At 50.3% G+C, this 20,373-nt stretch overlaps 2 protein-coding genes across 2 annotated transcripts in view; one reads left to right on the top strand and one right to left on the bottom strand.

Annotated features, from left to right (window-relative positions):
- The window catches only part of CCNJL (cyclin J like), a 54,970-nt gene extending 51,027 nt beyond the window's left edge, over positions 1-3,943 (top strand). Inside the window, exons 5-6 of the mRNA XM_024750619.1 lie at positions 100-259; positions 1,767-3,943. Of these exons, the coding sequence (XP_024606387.1) occupies positions 100-259; positions 1,767-2,190 (584 nt within the window). The 3' untranslated portion in view covers positions 2,191-3,943. The remainder of the gene's footprint in view (positions 1-99; positions 260-1,766) is intronic.
- Positions 3,944-10,441: 6,498 nt separating this feature from the next.
- On the bottom strand, positions 10,442-16,377 carry FABP6 (fatty acid binding protein 6). Its single transcript, XM_024750624.1, has 4 exons — positions 16,302-16,377; positions 14,997-15,172; positions 12,984-13,073; positions 10,442-10,552 (listed from the first exon to the last, which is right to left on the bottom strand). The coding sequence occupies exons 1-4, from the start codon at positions 16,366-16,368 to the stop codon at positions 10,499-10,501; spliced, it is 387 nt and encodes a 128-aa protein (XP_024606392.1). The 5' UTR covers positions 16,369-16,377; the 3' UTR covers positions 10,442-10,498.
- Between the last annotated feature and the right edge of the window lie 3,996 nt (positions 16,378-20,373).

The following is a 20,373-nucleotide window of genomic DNA, read 5'->3' as shown; positions in this document are numbered from 1 at the left end:
ACAACCTTGGACCTGATCATTTGTCTACCAGGGAGCACAAGGCAGGACTCCAGGACCAGGCTTTCTGATGCTGACTCTTTCTCTGTGATTCTCTTTCAGATCATATTTTCTACAAATTCCAGCCTTCTGTGGTGGCCGCAGCCTGCGTCGGGGCCTCTAGGATTTGCCTTCAGCTTTCTCCCTACTGGACCAGAGACCTGCAGAGGATCTCAAACTACTCCCTGGAACATCTCAGCACATGCATCGAAATCCTGCTGGTGTAAGTTCCCCTCCTGATCCTTTGTGTTTCGGAAATACCGAAGTTCCACTTGCTCATAAGACCCACTTCAGGCAATTTCCTGGAGGCTTATGGTGGGTTGATGGCTCACGGAAAGTGGGCCGTGGTGACTCCTGACAGAATTGGGATTCGGGGAGTTGGTCCCTCCTATTTTGAGTAGCTTTGGGTTTGCAATTTGTAGGTCAAGAGTGTAGCCGCAGAAGGGCTCTGTGCACATCTTTCTGAGTGTCTTGGGCTCTTTGACCCAGTGTATCAGTCAGTCTTCTGGGTGATTATATTGAGACACTCTCATTATGAGCTGCTTTTCTCAGACATGGCCACAAAGCTGACTCTTAGCCAGCTAAGCCCAGGGTGGCTTCACGTAAGAGGCCACAGCCTCCTTGCAAGGGTCCTTGGGAATCTTGGGGAGGAAGTGTTCATTGTTTCAGAGAGGATGCTTAAAGGCATCATAGACAGAACACCCTGAAACTGATATCGGAAGCCAAAGAGTTCAGTAGTGACTGCAGGGAGGAGGGCAGAGAGGACAGAAAGCCCTCGCCTGGCTGCACCTGGTCTTTCTTCCACCCAACGGCTGGTGGCATCTCCTGGATGCTGGCCCCGCTGACCACGGGGCCAGCCCCTGAAGAGCCACCTCTCAGCCTCCTGGTGCAGCTGCCTTTGTCCCATTCCTCTGGAATCAGTCCTGTGCCCTAGCCCTTATTTTAGAATCTTTGCTTTCTAGAGGGTGCCCAAAGCTGGAGAACACGGTCTAGCCTGAGTGAGGATGGGTGCCCCTGGATACTGAGCCACCAGCCCTGCCTCTTCCCCAAGGCTGTCCCTCTGGGGTAGCCCCCTGCTCAGACCTGCTGCAGCCTCCACTTGTTCCTTTCTTACCGAAGCCTCTAATTGATTTGTTTTCCCAAAAAGATTTACTACGGGAAGCTTTTTTTTTTTTGAGATGGCAAAAGACCTGTTCCATCCCCCTTTTCAGATGGAGACACTTAGGTCCCTGGGGGCAACCTGCTTGAAATCTGCTAGCTTAGCTGGGGATGGAGCTGGCTGGAAGTGCCTTGAAGGCAGAGGTTGTGCTCACCTAAGCACCAGGAGCTCTGCCGTCTTAGGGCAGGCGCTGTGCCCAGTGTGGGGATGCAGCGATGAGCAAAAGCAGATGGGTCGAAGCTCGAACTCTGCACGAGGGACCAGGTAGTGACCGGAAATTATCATCTGCGGTGTTGACCGCCAAGGTGGGGCAGTGCAGAGGGCTGCAGGGACAGCTAGGCTAGTCTTGAGGGGTCAGAAGAGGGTTTTTGTAGGAAGCAGATCCAAGCTGAGATCTGAGGCCTGAGTTTAGTCAGAGAACAGCTGAGGCAGTGCTTCAGGCAGTGAGCCCAGGCTGGGAGAGGCCCAGCAGTCACAACACATGGGTCTCCTGGCATCCCCCTCAGCAAGGCAGGTGTCTGGTGCTGGAGCCTCTGACCTCCCAAGTCTCACCCAAGTCCTTTCCTTTCAGAGCTTATGACAACATCCTCAAGGATGCCGTCGCGGTCAAGAGCCAGGCCCTGGCGATGGTGCCCGGCACACCCCCAGCTCCCACCCAGGTGCTGTTCCAGCCACCCGCCTACCCCGGCCTCAGCCAGCCGACAGCGATGGCCCTGGCCCAGTTCCAGACCCCCGTGCAGGACCTGTGCGTGGCCTATCGGGACTCGCTGCAGGCCCACCACTCGGGGACCCTGCTCTCAGGGGGCAGCGGCTCATCCCTCCATGCCCTGTACCCCACCCTCCAGCCCCTGGACGTGTGTCCCGTGCCGCTGCCCACGTCCCTCAGCATGCACATGGCTATTGCAGCTGAGCCCAGACACTGCCTCGCTGCCACCTACGGGAGCAGCTACTTCAGCGGGAGCCACGCGTTCCCTGCGGGCTGTTTCGACAGATAGGGCACCTTTAGCCACGCAGGGAGGCCTTGGAGATCTGGGCAGAGGAAGAGGATGCTGACGAAGGGAGCTCAGCCCAGTGAGGCGCCTGGGAGGCGCCTGTCCCCGCAGAGCCTCAGGACCCTTGAACGGAGAGGGTGCATGCTCTTTTTAAATAAAACTGACCTGGGGCAAAACAGGCAGTGACATACCTCACCCAAGAGCATTGCTCTGGAAAACGTCTTCCACGTGTGGCTGGGATGCAAGGGGATGGCTCGGTGGCCAGCCCCCGGAGAGGGGCCCAGCGGGTCGAGAAAGACCTGGGAAGAGGCCAGGAGACTGGGGACTGGATGCAGACCAGCAGTTGATGAGCACGTCCAGGTTTTAGCATCAAAGACTCCTTTATTCTTTGCCGATGGCAGCTACACCACTGAAAAGGGGGCAGCCTGATGTGTCTCCAGACCCCCGGTAGATGATATCTGGGGTGCTTTTCTTCCCCTGGCTCCATCCACAGGGGCCTGTGTGTGTGTTCGTGCCCGAGCGTCTGTCTGCCTTCCGAGGCACAGTGGGCAGCTGTCTTGTTGCTTTGTTATGGAACCTAAAACCCTCTTCAGCCTTTTAGATATTTCACATGCTGCTGCTTCCCGAAGTGACCTAGCTTTCTGTTCAGTAAGATGTCTTGTTTACATGCTGTATCAGGGATTTTGTGATACTTGAAAAGTCCTTAGGAGAAAGATGATGGTGATTGCCACACTGCCTGTCCCACGCAAGGGCTGTAGATTTTTAACCCGGCTTGGGGCAGACCTGTGGTTAACCACAGAGCGCCCTTTGCAAAAGCGTATAGTTGGGGAGAACCACTTTCCAGGCTCTCGGTTCTGGAAGATTCCACGTCTTGGATGCTCTGTTCACCTGTAGGACTTCGATAACCACCCAGAGGAGGAAGCTTGTTGAAAAGTAGACAAAGATTTAAACCCAGCAATACTCACGTCCTTCCACCGCATGCATCTCCTGCTTGAGGCTAAACCCAGCCTCAGCCTCAAGTTTGGCTCAGAGCAGAGGCTCATAATGTGGGATTGTATGCTTGATGCCAACTGGCTTTGGGGATTTGGGGGTGTGCAGGGTCTGTTACACGACTGACAGCCAGTGACGGGATGGATCAGAAGCCAGTATTTGGGTCTCTGCAGTGAGAGGGCTCTCAGGAAGACTCTTGGAAGCATGTGCAATATGTTTTTATTCTGACTCACGGCTTGTGCTCAGCGTGTTTTATGTTTTGGTTGGTTTAGGGTCAGAGGTCCCATTATTCACCCCCTAGGACTGGGAGGTGCAGAGAACCACGAAGGCGGTTTTTGGTTGGGTTTTTTTTTTTTTTTTTTTGAGAAGAACCCATCTTAGTTTTCTTGACTTGGTTGCCGGTCCAGGAGACTGGCAGGGGGCCTGCCAGGAGTCGGATCTGAAGGCGGTTTTCAGAGCAGATGGGAGCCTCAGCGTGGAAGCTGAGTAAGGAAGAGCCTGGACGTGGGCGGTGCGGGGCCGCTTTGTCACACTAGCATAGGAAAGTGCACATTCATTTGTTGTTTTCTCTTTTTCTTTTGCCAGCCTCCTTCTATTTATGTGCAACTGGTTTGGATTCCAAGTTATTGTGTTTGTCTTTTCTGGGGCTGGGCGCTTGGGAGGGTCCGTCCATCCGTGTCGTCGTCACCCCCCCAGTAGAACCTCACAGCCAGCCCAGCCCCTAAAAAAAGTGGTCCCGCAATAAACACATCACCTGCTCGTGGCCTCTCTGGGTTCTCTTCCTGGCCTTCTCTCAGCCAGCCCTCCCTCCCTCTCCCACGTCAGCCTCCGGGGATGGGCACCCACACTGGTGCCAAGAGGTTGTGGGCTTGGGTGACAGCAAGACGGGCTCCTGCCCTCGGAGCTGGAGCTGGGCCTCCCTGGGACGCGGGCTGGGCAGTGGGAGTGAGTGAGGCTTGACATCCCAGCTCTGAATCGGGTGGGGTTCTCCAGAAAAACAGAACCCATTATGGAGGTAGTGAGAGTGATTTAGTTTAAGGAAATCGGCTGAACATCACAAATGCCTGGATTAAGGTCAGGGTTAAGGTTCCACTTCCTCATACCCTCTGGGTTCAAAGTCCATCTCTCCAAAGCCATCTATTCTGTCATCTGAATGCTCCCCTCTCTTGATCCCTTATATCAGTGATTCTCAGCGGGGCTCCTTTGTGCCCTCCAGGGGACTTTGGGCAATGTCTGGACATATTTTTGGTCGTCACAGTTGGGAGAGGGACATGGTTGGCGTTCAGCGGGCAGAAGCCAGGGATGCTGCCCAACATCCTACAACGCACAGGACAGCCCCCACACTAAAGAATGGACTGGGCCCAGATGACCGCCGTGCCATGGTTGAAAAACCTCAGCCCACAAGGTCACCTTCCAAAGAGGTCTCTGTCATCCCCCAGGTCTCTTTCCTTACCCCTTTGTTTTCATCATAGCTGTTAAATCATCTGGAACGATCTTGTTAGTTTGTTTACTGGGTTTGATGGCTGTGCCCTAAACCACCTGCAGCCGATAGAATATATAGATACCTGGTGATCGTGACACTGATCACCCAGCTGACGTTTATTCAGCGTTTGCTGTTTATAAAGCACTCTGCTAAGGAATTTGCTCATACTATTTACTATAATCATCCTAGTAACCCTACAAGGCAGCTGTACCTTACAGATCAGAAAACAGGGCCACAGAGTTCTTTGCCTAAAGACACTGTGGTGAAGGAAGGAGGCACAATTCAAACCCAGGCAGCCTGGAGCTGCCCCGCCGCCCTGAGATGCCTCAGTTGTGTTTTGAATAAGTGCAAGGCTCCAGCTGGCCGTCCTGCTCACCTGGTGAAGAAGACACGACGGAATAATGGATATGGGTTCGCAAAAGAGTGGCCAGGCATTCGTGCTGCTGACTGACGGGGTCAAGGGGATTCTCAGAGTGTGCTCAGCAGCAAACGTACAGAAACATAGCTTTTGCACAGCTGCCACAGGCTAACGTGATTTACGGCTCCATCTGCCTGCCCCCAACAGGCTCTGATGTGGGAGGGGTTCCCCCAGCCCCATCTGTGAAGGTGAAGATCTGGGACCAGGCTTGGGGCTTCCCCAGAGCATCCCCTGGGAGGGACCCCACCTCTGGGCTGCCTCTGGTAATCCCTGGCACCAAGTTCCTGGGAAAGAATCTTACCAATCTCATTAACCTCATTCTCTGTTCCTCAGGGAAGCCATTTGTGACGAATTTCAGCAGAAAGGCCATAGCGTTTGGCAGGCGTCTCAAATCCAAAGGCCCACCAGGACCAGGCAGGTAACATAGTGAGTGAATCCGCTGGATGACTGAGACAGCGCAAGGTGATGGGGACTGATGAAGCCAGTGTGTCCCCTGTAGGGGGTGTGGCTTCTGTTCAGCTCTGGCTAATTACCTTTCAGGGATATAAGCCTTATGTTGCCACAACTTCAGGTTTTCAGAGAAACTGGATATCTGCACTTGCTAGGAAATCTAATTTTTCGTGATTTAAAAAAAATTTTTTTTTAATTGCAATGCAATAGAAGACCAATAAAACACACTGCAGGTTAAGGTGGTTCTTAGGCTGGAAGCTTGCAGCTTCTAGTGTATGGACAAGAACGTTAGCCGGAGAGGTGCAAGGTGTGAGTCTGTCTGCTCTTAGCTAGATGACCTTGAGGAAAACTGCTTCTCCACTCTGAACTCGTCTTCTCATTTGTAAGGTGAGAAAGCTGTCAGCCTGGGCTGCACTTCAGGTTTATGATAAGAAAGCATGAAATATGTGGCATCATTATTCAGCAGTGAGTTCTGTGACAAATATTGTAGATGAGTGGGCCTCTCCCTTTTGAGGAGGGGCCCAGATGAGCCCCAGAGCTTCACCGCCCCCCATCCCAGCTCTAGCTTTAAAGGAGGAAGAACTTAAGTGGTCAGCCATCTGCTGGCCCAGCTCGGACAATTGTTTCAGGCCCTGCCCTTACCAGAGCCACAGCAGGCAGTATATACTGGAGTCAGGCCTGCTACTCCCTAGCTGTGCGGACGAGGGCCGGTCAGTCCTCTATTCTAGACCTCAGTTTTTTCATCTGCAAAATGGGAGGGTTGGGACTGGAATGGTCTCCAAGGTCACACCTGGCTGGGGAGCACTTCAGAACAGTGACATCTCCCTGGTCTTTGTACCCAAAGTGTCCTGTTCTGCAGGTCTGCAGTGAGGCCTGGGCTATCCTTTTAATAGGACCCCCAGGAGATGCACATGCACAGCCAGGTCTGGCCACATCTCTCTGCTCTAGAAGCTCTGACCTAGTGTGTTCCCAGTCACACCAGTAGAACCTCCAAGAAGGGCCCTGTTTAGTGAGCACTTACTGTGTTCCATGCCCTGTACTTGACACTTTCCTCATGGTCGCTTAATCTCCCTGCTCATCTTTTGTCCTCACGACAACATCATTATCACCATTTTCCAGATGAGGATACTGAGGTTCAGAGAGGCCCAGGGTCTCACCATGGGCAAGTGGTGTGGACTCAGTTTTGCACTTAGATATGCCAGACTGAGGAGCCTGTGGCCTCCGCATTGCCCCCGCCCCCAGAGGAAACACACACCCACACCATGGCCCAATCACTTGGGATTTCACTGCTCAACCCCCTGCCCCACCCCCAGCATACAAACACCTCTTGGTATCCTTGGGGGCCACAGGTGTGTGGTGGAACGCCACCTAGTGGTAGTCTTTAAAGATGCTTTGAGAAGCCCCCATTTCACCAGATGAGCTTGGCAGGAGGGAAATGGTTGCTAGAGATGACTTCCAAGGGTCAGGGTGAAGGGCAACCGAACTGAGCAGGGAGTCACTACCGCACCTTGAACAGCACAGCAAAATGGTGAAGCGCCTCTAACTTTATGGAGGCCACTAGCGAGGATTTGTACCTTTTAACCTTGCAACTCCTCTGTCACCCGGGAAGGGAAGGTCTTATTAGCCTATTTTACACATGGACAAGACAAGATGCCAAGAAATACTGCAGCGTGCCCATGTGCCTTACAAGTGAGTGGAGGGGGCACTCCTAACACTTTGATCACCCTGGCTTGAGAATGACAGTGCTGATAATGGAGATGATGGTGGTCGTGGTCACAGTGGCTAGTATTTAATTTGTAGCATGGCGACTCTATTAGGTAAGCGCAGTTGTTTTCCCCGCTGACAAGGTAGGAAACTGAGGCTCAGAGAAATGGATGAACTTACCCCAAGGTGACACAGCTTCTAGGTGGTAGAAGAGGGATTTGAACCCTGCCAACGTGTCTCCAGAGTCGAAGCTCTTAACCACTGTCCCTTCTACTGGCTGAGGAAGTAACATGGACACTTCACCCCATCACACCTTACTCCACTTACCCCCATAAGCTGGAATGAGAAACTGTAGCCTCCATCAGCCAGTGATGCCTAGCCCTTCATTAATCTGCTGTGTGACCTTAGTGAATTTCTTCCCCTCTCTGAGCCTTGGTTTCTATATCTGTGTAATACAGAGTTTAAACTAGTTGAGCTCTGAGATCCTTCTATTCCATGAATCTGTGACTCTGTAACACTGGCTGCAGTGTTTGAATTTGTCCTTGAATCGGTTACCAAAGTATAAACCATCTCTCTTCCCCCTCAGGTCTTTCTTTCTTTTCTACTCTTCTCCCTTCTCTCTCTCTCAATTTTCAGCCTAATTATGGTTACCTCTCTGTTATTTAGAGACTTATTATCCAAGCTCATTATGAGTAATTATTCAGTCTGGAGGGGAAACAGCAACACTGCTAGTTTAATTTAATGCTTACCTAGTTAACTTAATTAGCAATAAGTCTTGGCAAAATGATGGCATTCACAGGATCCTGGCTAGGTGGGTGGGTGCGGGAGGCTGAGTGCTGTCCTTGGAAAGCAACAAGTTTCAGGGCACAATGTGGGGGGAGGCGAGGACTGAGCTGCCAGTGAGTTGGGCTGTGCTGTCCGTCCAAGTTGAGGCTGGCCCCTGAGAGTGAAAGGCCATAGATTACACAGGCTGCAAGGACCTGAGGTCAGGTGGCACTTATTAAGCACCTGCTGTGTGCCAGACCCTTCGCAAGGTGTCGGGCAAACCTTATTTCTAATAACGCATATGTGGGACTTGTATATTCAAGATAATTTAGATCATTCAACTCTCTTTGTAGTATATATACTACATTGTTGTATTATAATTCAACTTTGCAGTATATTTGTATATACTTTGCAGTATATTTGTATACTTTGTATATTTGTATATAGTTTGTAGTATATTTGTATATACTGAAGAGAGATCACCAGCACAAGTTTAGGTAGCATCCATTACCACCATACAGTTGACCCCCTTAACCATTTCACCCACCCACCTAACCTCCTTCCCTTCCAGTAACCGCTAATCTGTTCTCTGCATCTATGAGTTTGTTTCGTTTTATTTTGAAATCATACAATATTTGTCTTTCTCCGTTTGACTTATTTCACGTAACATAATACCTTCAAGGTCCATCTGTGTTGTCACAAATGGCAGAATTTCATTCTTTTTTTATGGCTGAATAGTATTCCTGTGTGTGTGTGTGTGTGTGTGTGTGTGTGTGTGTGTGTGAGACAGAGAGAGAGAGAGAGAGAGAGAGAGAGAGAGACATCTTCTTTATCCATTCATCCACTGATGGACACTTAGATAATTCAACTCTTATAGTGAGTGCATTCTTCTCTTTTCAAGGAGTCCTGCAGGATTTTTGATTAGGGAAGGAGAGAGTTTCCCATTTGATGCTACTGGCTCTTGTAAGGTTCTTATGCTTTTCACTAAGGGAGGCCTCAAAGTCATGGCTTTGGCAGCAGAATCCAGCTAGAAGTCAACATTGTTCAGCTTTGACTTTTTTAAGTAGTCTTAGTCTATTTATGGCAAATGATGTTGGCTTTCCATGTATATAAGTGATATAAAGTTTCCATTGTAGTAAAAATAAGTGAGTTGCCATAGAGAAAAATATGGGGTAAAAAGAAGTCAGGGTGGGGCTTCCCTGGTGGCGCAGTGGTTGAGAGTCCGCCTGCCGATGCAGGGAACGCAGGTTCGTGCCCCGGTCCGGGAGGATCCCACATGCCGCGGAGCGGCTGGGCCCATGAGTCCAGGGCCGCTGAGGCTGCACATCCGGAGCCTGTGCTCCGCAATGGGAGAGGCCACAACAGTGAGAGGCCCGCGTACCGCAAGAAAAAAAAAAAAAAGTCAGGGTGGGGACTTCCCTGGCGGTCCAGTGGTTAAGACTCCACGCTTCCACTGCAGGGGACACAGGTTTGATCCCTGGTCCAGAACTAAAGATTCTGCATGCTGCATGGCGCGGCCAAAAAAAGTAATAAAATAGAAGTTAGGGTGGTACCCAGATGGGGAGTACTCCCAAGGAGTATGAAAGAGGAGAATGAAAAAAAGCACATCAGGATTAGCGATTATCTAGCCACGGGACAGGCAGACCTCCCTCCTCTTCTTCCATGCCCCGGACAGACGCTGTAATCAGGCAGGGATGCCTGCTCAGTCCAAATGCTGCCTCAGAATCCTTCCTGATGCAGGGCTCCAGGCACCCACCAGGGGATCAGAGTGACCCTTCTGACCACCTTTCCCAGCCCACTGCAGCTTCTCCAAGTTTCTCCCAGGCCCCCCGTCTAAGCCCTACTCTGACAGCTCGCTTTCTGCCTGGCACTCCCATAACCCCTTTGCCATCTCATAGACTCCCATTTCTCCTCAGTCCCTCATTGGTCCTCCTGGCCCCCTCTTGTACCAGCAGGTAAACTGAAACCCAAAGGAACGACTCCACAGCAGATTAGCAGAGAGCCACAGCCATGCTGAAACACCTTCCCTGGCTAAGCCCTGGTGCGTGCATCCCAGTGTCCGTGCAGCCTCGGGACCCAGCAGCGGGGAGCCCTTCCCCACCTTCCTGTGGCCCGTCTGAGGGTCAGTGTGCCACCCTTCCGAGGTGATATTTGTCTCTTGAAAGGATGGTCTCCACGCAGAGTGTGGATGGCAGGCTGGGGCGAGGGGTCCACAGAAGTGTGCCCGCCGTGCATGCTGAGCACCGCCTTTGCCCTCTCCCCGGGGCCAGGGGTCTTCCGTCCATACCTGTCTCCCTCTGCCATGACACAGGTCCCACAGAGATCTCAGGGCCAAGGTGTGGCCTGTATAGCCATCGTCAGGGGTTTCCCACCCCCACCAGCCAGAACTGCCCCAAGACACCAGAGAACAAAGGCAGAGGCTCTGGAACGAGCAGAATGTCTGTTGTTACATCAGCTTTATTGGTGGCTTTGCGGCCCCCCGCGGAGCCCTGCCTACTAGCTCAGGCCAGCCTCTTGCTCACGCGCTCGTAGGACACACCTGCAACGGTAGAGATCTGGAAGAAGCAGCAGGAACAGGGGGTGTCAGTGCAGGGGCCCCAAGGTGACCATGGGGCCCAGAGAAGGTAGACCAGCTTCCAGTCCCAGCCCTGAGTGGGAGTGAGCCTGCTGCACTGCTTCTCTGGGCCTCAGTTTCCCAATTTGTTACAGGACTCATTGTGTGGACTCTACATGGCCAAAGTGCTAACAGATGTTGGCGTGATGTGGCTTTTCATGGGATAATCTTCCACCCGTCTGTCCATATCAGTTCACCCATGCCAGGCGCATCTGCACGACACCAAGCTTGTCCCCATTGTACAGATGAGAAAACTGAAGGTTAGAGGAATCAGTCACCCCTCGAAGTCTGAGGGGCCATGCTCACCCTCTGCACCATTTAGCATTTATGGGGCCCCTGTGCTCGGTGATGGGAAGATACATTCCCTGTCCTCAGGAAGTGTAAGCATTCATGGAAGAGGCTGCAAGAGGATACTGTTCAGCCAAGGCCCGCTGTGTGTGGTGCCCTGGGCTCAAGGCCAAGACACGCTGTCCTGGGATGTATGCATAGCATCAGTTGGTCCAGATCCCCAGCAGGGGAAAGCAGCTTTCTTGTGAGGAGGGGTGGGTGGCAAATGGAGTTTGGTGGAAGCAGTTTTGTCAAAGGGCAGCAGTGTGAAGTGATGTGTGATTTGCATATGGGATGGATGGAAGATGAAGTGGAGGGGGAGGCCGGGGAGGAGGCTGGGGCACAGTCTAGAGGAGAGGTGATGAGAGAAGGGGTGCTGGTGGTGGGTGGAGACGGGAGGAGGGGTGCTTGCAAAATGCACCCATGTTGGTGGAGAAGGAGGGAGGTATCCAGAATGATTCTGGGCTTCCAGAGATGGGAGATCTGCAACCAAGACGGCTTGTCTCTGGTGCCTAGTCTCTGTGCGTGTGTGCATGCCTGTGCCTGCCTGCGTGCGTGCATGCGCGTGCGTGTGTATAATGGCCCTGAACTCTGGGCTCTGCTCACACCATATAGGCACCATGGTCAGGCGCCTCTAGGAATTAGGAAACGGGTTTGTTCCATTTGGGAAGATCAGTTCAGTTGGGCACAAATGTGCTCCATTCTCCTGCCTTGTGTTCTCCCTGCACTCCTTACAGGCTGGGGAGCTTTGCCTCTAGCTTTCATCAGGTTCTCCAAGAGGTTGATTTCCATCCAGAAGAAAATGTATAGTCACTTATGTCACACACACACACACATATGTATACATACATACATACACATAGATATATTTTTAAAACACTGTACATCTATTTATTTTTAGATTTTTTTTTTTAAACTAAAATGAAGGGGAGAAAGAAGACCCATTGGCCTGGGAAGAGCAGGCAGAGAATTTAGAAGTCAGCTGATGCGATCTGCCTCCACCACAAAGTAGCTGTGTGACCTTGGGCAAGTTACTCGTGTCTCTGAGACTCTATGGCTTCTCTGTAAAATGGGAGTAATGCGAGGGCACTGAGCCTCTTGGGCCTTTTCTCTAGACTGGGCTTGAGATGAGGAAAACAAGGAAACAAGGGAGAGATTGAGAGACAGGGAGAGAGGACAGGGGGAGGCAAACCCTGCTTCCCTCATCACTTCCCTTCTGGAGAGGCTTGGGGAGGACAGACCAGACGTCCCCCAGGGGGACTCTAGCCCAGGACACAGGCTCACGAAGGGGGAATGACATGTAGAAACGCCTTCCTTTTCCTCTTAACCTCACACCGTTTCTTTCACCTGGGGAAAACTTTGGAGCCCCAGGGAGAAGAGAGGGATGTGAGATGAGGGCCTTCCAGGGCAGCACCTCCAACCTGTGTTTACAGAGAATGGCGTGTGGGAGGGGTCAGTCCACAGGTGTGTGAGCTGTCCCTGTCAGCGTTTCAAAAAATGTTTAATTAGTTGGCAACGTTCGCTAGACTGGAAATTTCACTTGGAAGTGCCAATTTCCAGCTTCTCTTGAAACACCAAAACATCTAGCAGCAAGGGCCTAAAGTCCCTTGCGGAACTGGAATGGAGCGATGGCTACCCTTGCAGGGCCCACCCAGACTCCCCACTTCATTCACACTCTGGGAGGGGTCCAGACGTGTCTCCCTGCGGGGGGCGAGCGTGGGCACTGGAGTCAGACTGCCCGGAGCCAAATCCCTGCTCTGTCAAAAAACCTCTGTGCCCTCCGGCCAATCACTTAGCCATCCCGTGTCTCAGTTTCCTCACCTGCAAAATGGGGATAAAAATCCTTACCTAACAGGGTGATTGTGAAGGTCAAATGAGGTCATGTGCACCCAGTGCTCAGCACAGAGCCTGGCCCATGGTTGGGCGGGGTGGGGTGGGGGGGTTGCACATAAAGCCAGCTGCCCAGAGGACCACCTCTTGGGGGCCGTGGCTGGGGGCAGAAAAGCATTCTCATCGATTTTGCCAGGAACCAGCGGGACACTCACCTCCACCAGCTTGCCATCCACGATCTCCGCAGTGTAGTTGTAGTGGGGGAAGTTCACCACCACCTTCCCACCCTCCATCTGCACAGTGGCCTGGAAGAGAAGCAAAACACAGAGTTGCAGAGCACCCCCCAAACACAGGCCAGCCGCCTGCTTGCGGCCTCAGCAATCACCCTTTAGGAATTAATTTGCCCTATAGACATCTGATTACATATATCCAAAGATATAGATAACCTGTGCAAGCTACTGAACCTTTCTGTGCCTCGTTTTTGTTTGTTTGTTTATTTATCTATTTATTTATTTTTGGCTGCGTTGGGTCTTCTTTGCTGCACATGGACTTTTTCTAGTTGCAGTGAGTGGGTGCTACTCTTGGTTGCGGTACGCGGGCTCTCACTGCGGTCGCTTCTCTTGTTGCGGAGCACGGGCTCTAGGCGTGCGGGCTTAGTTGCTCCACGGCACATGGGACCGTCCCGGACCAGGGTTCGAACCCGTGTCCCCTGCATTGGCAGGTGGATTCTTAACCACTGCGCCACCAGGGAAGTCCCTGTGCCTCGGTTTTCTCATCTCTAAAATAGGGGTAGTAACTGTACCTACTTCCTGGAGTAATGGGGAGGATTAAATGATTTACTATGATGCATATAAAGTGCTTAGAGCAGTGCCTGGCTTGGTGTTGAGCACCCCTTGTTAACTATGGAGTCAGTTATGATCATCATTTTTAGAACGATGCTAATGTCATCCAAGGGTGTTGATTGCAGCATTGTTTGTAATAGTGAACAACCTAAATATCCAACCTGTATTATCCACTGGTAAATACCCTAAAAATCTATTAATGAGGGAGTGGTAAGTAAATGCTAGCATTTCCATACTATAGGATACTGTACCACCATTAAAAAAGAAGACGCAAGTCAACATGTGCTGACACAGAAAGACATCTGTGAGAAGTTGTTAAATTTTTAAAATACCCAAGCGGCAGAATATGAATATTATGACTACGTATCCTCCACCTTGGCAGCCTAGAAGCCTGAAGGAGCAAAGTACTCTTTTGGCCAGGGTTGGAAGCTACAGAGGGGAATGGGTGGAAGACCCGGGCGACCAGTCTGGGTAGGAAGGGACAAACAACCACCTTTCAATTCTTTGCTACCCAAGACTGCAGTTTCAAACCCAGATGAGTCTGGTTCTAGGGCCTGGGCAATTAATCTCTAGGCCACACTGGAGGCAGCATTAAAATGTGGTTATGGAGGCTTCCCTGGTGGTGCAGTGGTTAAGAATCCACCTGCCAACGCAGGGGACATGGGTTCAAGCCCTGGTTCGGGAAGATCCCACGTGGCGCGGAGCAACTAAGCCTGTGCGCCACAACTACTGAGCCTGCGCTCTAGAGCCTGCGAGCCACAACTGCTGAAGCCCGTGGGCCACAGCTACCAAAGCCCGCACACCTAGAGCCCGTGCTCCGCAACAAGAGAAGCCACCGCGATGAGAAGCCCGTGCACTGCAATGAAGAGTGGCCCCTGCTCGCTGCAACTAGAGAAAGCCCGCGTGCAGCAATGAAGACCCAGTGCAGCCAAAAATAAATTAATTAATTAATTTTTTAAAAAATGTGGTTATGCTCTACAGAACCAGACTGCCGGGTTATGCAGGCCTGCCCCTGCTGTGGGATCCAGGCAACTGTTTAATCCTATGACTCAGCCCAACTCCCCCATCTGTAAAATGGGGCAGTAACTGTAGCGACCTCATGGGCTTACCTGCATTAAGATGTGTGACAGATCCAGCAAGTGTCTGCGATATATGTGTGAAGGATTCAGCAAATGTTAATTTTTACTATCACTATAGTGTCCATTATTGACGGTAGCATTAAAAACTAGGAGAGGCTGAATTGCCAAGTAACTCAAGCTGTTAAAGCTGGAGGCTAGACTCGAGAAGAAGCCTCAGCTCAGGGAGCAGCCCCCAGGGACATGGCGGGGACCAAGAATTCAGCCAGAATCCTGGCGAAGGAGGGAGGGGTGGCTAGCTGCCTCTCACCTTGAACTTCTTGCCCATCACGGTCTCCATGTCGCACTCTTTGCCGATGGTGAAATTGTTGGTAATGGAGGGGCCCCCGGGGTAGTTCTGGGACCAGGTGAAGGTCTGCCCGTCCTGCTGCACCTCTGAGATAGTCTTGAGGTTGCGACCCTTTTCAATCCTGTCGCTGGGGAGCCCTGGGCCAGGGGATAAGCAGAGTGGCCATGTAAGAGCTGCCTATGACTTGTGGCTTTGGGCACGAGCTTGCCTCCCCTACGGCAGGCTAGCCTGACAGTCGAGCACAAGCCCCATATCGTGAGCCATGTGGCTTGGGCAAGTCACTGTCTCTCCCAGCCTCAGTGTTTTCATCCGAAAAATGGGGATAATAAGGCCCATTTCACAAGGCTGTTGCAAGGATTAAATTACAGTGATTGTGTCTGGTAAAACTCCTGGCATATAGTTAAGAATAAATAATAGCTGCTCTTCTGATAGTAGTAGAACAGAAATTTGCCAACCTCACAAATTTCTAAAATGAATGAGACCTTCAAGACTGTCTTGAAATGCTCTTGTTTTACAGATAAAGATTGCTACATCTAGACTGTTGTAGGTGAAGCCAAGTCACTGTTCCTTCAGGGCCAGTCCCAGTGATTGACTCAGAAGGGCTCTTGCCTTCCCAAGGCCCCAGGGCACACGGATCCCGCTCTTGGGGCCCATTTCCTACCAGGAGGTAGTAGGCCCTGGTCCCCTGGGGCTGTCGTCAATCTAGACAACTGCACTGCCTCACACTTAGCTAGCACACCAAGATTTCTGCAGGATTGTCAAGTCCACTGTCTCTTTGGTTCTTCACAACCAGTGCTGCAAATCGAAGAGTCAGAAGAGTGGGGTCTTTGATCTCCAGCCAGAGTGCCTAGCACTGTAAGAGGCCCCCGTTTGCTCAGTGACTTAGTGAACGAGTGGCTTGTCAAACCTGATCTCTGTGCTCCCACCCCTTGGTCACCTTTCCCCAGGCAGGATGTGGTGACACCACTCATCATCTCATCCTCGGGTCCAGGGGGTCTAATGACATCTACCACTGATGCACAGTGTGACCTCAGGCGAGTCTTGCCGAGGCGCCCCATCAGTAACATTGGGTTGGTTGTGCGTGTAGCAGGCATTCAGTAAATGTTTGAATGAATAAACCAATCAACTCTCCACCTCACCCATTACTGGCTGTGTGACCTTGCACGAGTCACTCAACTTCTCTGAGCCTCGCAGACTTTGGGCTCCCTGTGCAGAGCTGGCCGTGACAGCCCAGCCCCAGGAAGGTGCTTTCAGGAGCTCACTCACCCAGGCGCTTCATGAACTCGTCATAGTTGTTCTCACTCTCGATCTCATACTTGCCAGTGAAGGCCATGCTGCCGGAGAGCTGGAGGCTCAGGAGAAGAAGGATGAGGAAGCAGGGCTGTGGTGCTGAGGAGTCTGGTGCCTCAGCTTATAAACCCTCCCAGATGCTGAGGCTCAGCCCCAAAGTCACCCCACTTCTCCTTCCCACCCCTGAAGAGGAAGCACTGGCAATTTTATGATGTAGGCAGGCAGCAGAAACCTGAGGTTATTCACCCTGGGGACTCATTGGCTGGAATCCCATTGCCACTGGCAAGGCCAGGGCCAGCTCTGCCACAGGGTTTGAGGTGTCATCCACCTCTGCCCAGCCCTCCCTCTATCCATGCTCCCATCTTCCCTCATTTACTCAGTCACCCCTGCATTCATCGACCAAAGTGCCTCGGGCACCTCATTTTGGGGCCAGCACTGAGGAAGCAGTGAGACATACCCCCTTCCCAAAACAGCCTCCAGTCTGGTCCAGGGACAAAACACACCTGCAGAGAACCCCTGTGCAAGCAGGATGGGATGTGTCCCGAGAGACGTGCAGATCTGGGGCCTGGGGCCTAGGGAAGGAGTGATGGTGTCCAGCTGGCTGGTGTAGCTTTGCATAGGAGATGGCATTTAATACAGGTCTTGAAGGAATTTGGATGTTTACAGAAGTGGTAAGGTTGGAAGACACTGAGAATGTAGGCAGGTAACATTCTAAGTTGAGGGAACAATGTGATGAAGGTGGGAAGGGCCACAATGAAAGGAAACAATGAGTTGTCCGCAGCAAAGAGCACTTGAAGGAGAATAGGCACGAGATGGGTGTAGATGGTGCGAGCAAAGGGAAGCAGCTGCCCAAGGGCCCAGGGAGCTGATCAGAGGAGGCAGTGCCAGGTGCGCTGAAGACCTACTATGTGCCAGGCATGGGCTGGGAGCGTGGTGAATTTCACTCTATTCCAGCTTCACCACTGGGAGGGCTAGTAATTCAGCCCCCACTTCCTGTCCCTGTTCTGATTCTGGCACCACTTCACATTAAGGACCCCCATCTCCTCGGTGATAACTCCTGCCCTGCCTGTCTTGTGGGACAGCTCTCTGGATCAAACCGATTGGCCATGCAAGTATGAAGCACTTACAAAGGCCATCACTCTTATTGTTATTAATACGGAAAGTTTTGCATCTGTCTCCTTTTCCAGAGTGGGCTGTCCAAGAATCCCCATCATTTCTATCCAAAGCAGAATTCACCACAGTTCCTAACCCCCCAGACCTGGGACTGAGTGGTTTCTGAACTGGTGAAACCAGCTTTGCCACATTTTGCCAGTCTGCAATCTCCAATCTTAGAATTCCTCACTCCAGCCAGGTGTCTCACTTTAAAAAAACACAAAACCACACACCCACACTGCCCTCACCCACACCCTCATCGTGGATTTTCTGATGCTAAATTATATATATTAAAATTTCATAATTAGAGCAAGTGACAGTTCTGGCAGAGATGGCCCTTGATAACGGTCGGTAGCTATCCTTGTAGACTTAAATGCACACCTATACTTTCTTCTATAAATAAGATTATATTGTTCTGTCATTTCTTTTTCATGTAAAGATGTAAGTACACGTGTATATCATTACATAAAGGTATATCGTACATATTCCATGGTATGTATGTTTCATAATTTATGTAACTATTGCCAGGTCTTTAGGTTGTTCCCAGTGTTTTTCTATTATGAATAACTCTGAGGGGCTTCCCTAGTGGCACAGTGGTTGAGAGTCCGCCTGCCGATGCAGGGGACACGGGTTCATGCCCTGGTCCGGGAAGATCCAACATGCCGCGGAGCGGCTGGGCCCGTGAGCCATGGCCGCTGAACCTGCGCGTCCGGAGCCTGTGCTCCGCAACGGGAGAGGCCACAACAGGGAGAGGTCCGTGTACCGCAAAAAAGAAAAAAAGAAAAAAACAAAACATAATTTATGTAACTATTGCCAGGTCTTTAGGTTGTTCCCAGTCTTTTTCTATTATGAATAACTCTGAGATAAACATTCTCATTCACACCTCTTGGTGTACATGTCAGATTATTTACTGAGATTATTTGCTAAGGATAAATTCCTAGACATGCAATTCCTGGAACCAAAGGGGTTTTGTATCTAAAGTTATATATAAATTTATATATAAGTTATATCTGTACCCTAATGCCTTTCTCAGAGGCTAGAACAGTTTACACTCCCACCTGGAGCATATGAGAATTTCCCCTCATTGATGATAATGATGAAATAACAATGACAATAATAGCTAACACTTACTGAATATTTATCATGCATTGGGCATGACGCTGAGTGCTCTATATGAATTATATCATTTAATCTTCCAAACTACTCTATGAAGTAGGTGCCATTATTGTCCCCATTTTGCCAAGGAGGAAACTTGAGGTTCAGAGAAGTTAAGTAACTTGCTCAAAGTCACAGTACCCTTGTGTATAGTTCATATTTACTACCAGGGCAACTTTCATCATCATTTAAACAGATTTCCAAAAGTCTTCCATAATCCCATTACCCTAACACTATAACTATTTTTACTTTTTTAATTGTCTTCCTGCCTCTTTCATTCATCTCTCTCCTCTCTCATCCCTGCTTTCTTTCCCACCACTCTAATTATAGCAGGTGTATAATAGCCATAGTCACTCTATAATGCAATGTTCCATTCTTTTTTTCTTTGCTCGGTATTAGTTTGTAAACACAGTCCCATGTGTCTGTTAAGCTGCCATGTTTATTGTTAGAAATGGCTGCATAATGTTTGCTGTTGGACTTTTAGGGGGAGCCCAGGTTACCCCATTAAATGAGAGGCCACAGTGAGCTTCTTTATATGTAGATAATTTTTTTAAAGTATTTCCTTGAGCTAAAGCCCCAGGATGGGATTACAAAGTTATGGGATCTGGAACATTCTTACAGCTCTTAATATGTTTTGCCATGTTGAGACTGAATTGGTTTAGCCCCAGGTTGCCTGGGTGCTGAAGTTCTTGGAACTCAGAATTTAGAGCATGTTTAGTTCTTTTCCCCCAAACATCCTGCTTCCCAACATCATGAATTGTGCCACCCTGAGATTCTCTTTCTTTCCTCTTTAAACAATCTTTATGGAGGAAAGGGTTTTTAATTTTCTGTTTTGTTTTTTTTTTTAATTTTCTGTTTTTAAAAGCAATAGATGTTCATAGTAGATACTTTGGGAAGAACAAAGCACAAATAAACTAAAACCTACCTATAATCCCACCATGGGGTCTTGTATTTCAGTTGTAAAATTAATACATACTCAGTGTTTAAGAAGACAAAAGCTCAAAGCTGGGTAAAGTAAAGGTGAAAGCCCCACATCCCTACATCTCCTTTTCCAGAGCAATTGCGCTTTAATTCAGTATATAACCTTCTGGACATTTCCCACATGCACACAAACTTATTTGTGCTTATCTTTTTTTTTTCTGTTCTTTTTAACAAAAATGAAATCCAAAGACACTGTTTTGTCTTGCTTTTTTCCCCACTTAGCAGTATATCACAGACATTAACGGATCTTATTTCTTCATGGAAACTGAAAACTATCCCATTAATTCTTTTTTTTTTTTTTTTTTGCGGTACGCGGGTCTCTCACTGTTGTGGCCTCTCCCGTTGTGGGGCACAGGCTCCGGACGCGCAGGCTCAGCGGCCATGGCTCATGGGCCCAGCCGCTCCGCGGCATGTGGGATCTTCCCGGACCGGGGCACGAACCCGTGTCCCCTGCATCGGCAGGCGGACTCTCAACCACTGCGCCACCAGGGAAGCCCTCCCATTAATTCTTAAAAGGGACTTTCCAAATGGAGAAATCCACTAATAAAAAACATGTCATACCAGTCTGGGCATGGGGAAACAATAGAGCATTTGCCATCTCCCTGTAATTTCACAGAAGTATAGGATGTAGGTTCGATGTAAGATGGTTAAGGAGGCTAAGGAGGCTTAGGGAGAGGGGTGTAGTCTCCCGAAATCCCCTGGGGTCTCTAGGCTCGGAGGAGGTGTGCCCTTTGCAGAATCTCACCTTTATGCCTTGGCC

Source organism: Neophocaena asiaeorientalis, unplaced genomic scaffold (genome assembly GCF_003031525.2).
Source record: "Neophocaena asiaeorientalis asiaeorientalis breed wild unplaced genomic scaffold, Neophocaena_asiaeorientalis_V1.1 scaffold527, whole genome shotgun sequence".
Lineage (NCBI taxonomy): Eukaryota > Metazoa > Chordata > Mammalia > Artiodactyla > Phocoenidae > Neophocaena > Neophocaena asiaeorientalis.
This window is presented reverse-complemented; position numbering and strand designations above follow the sequence as displayed.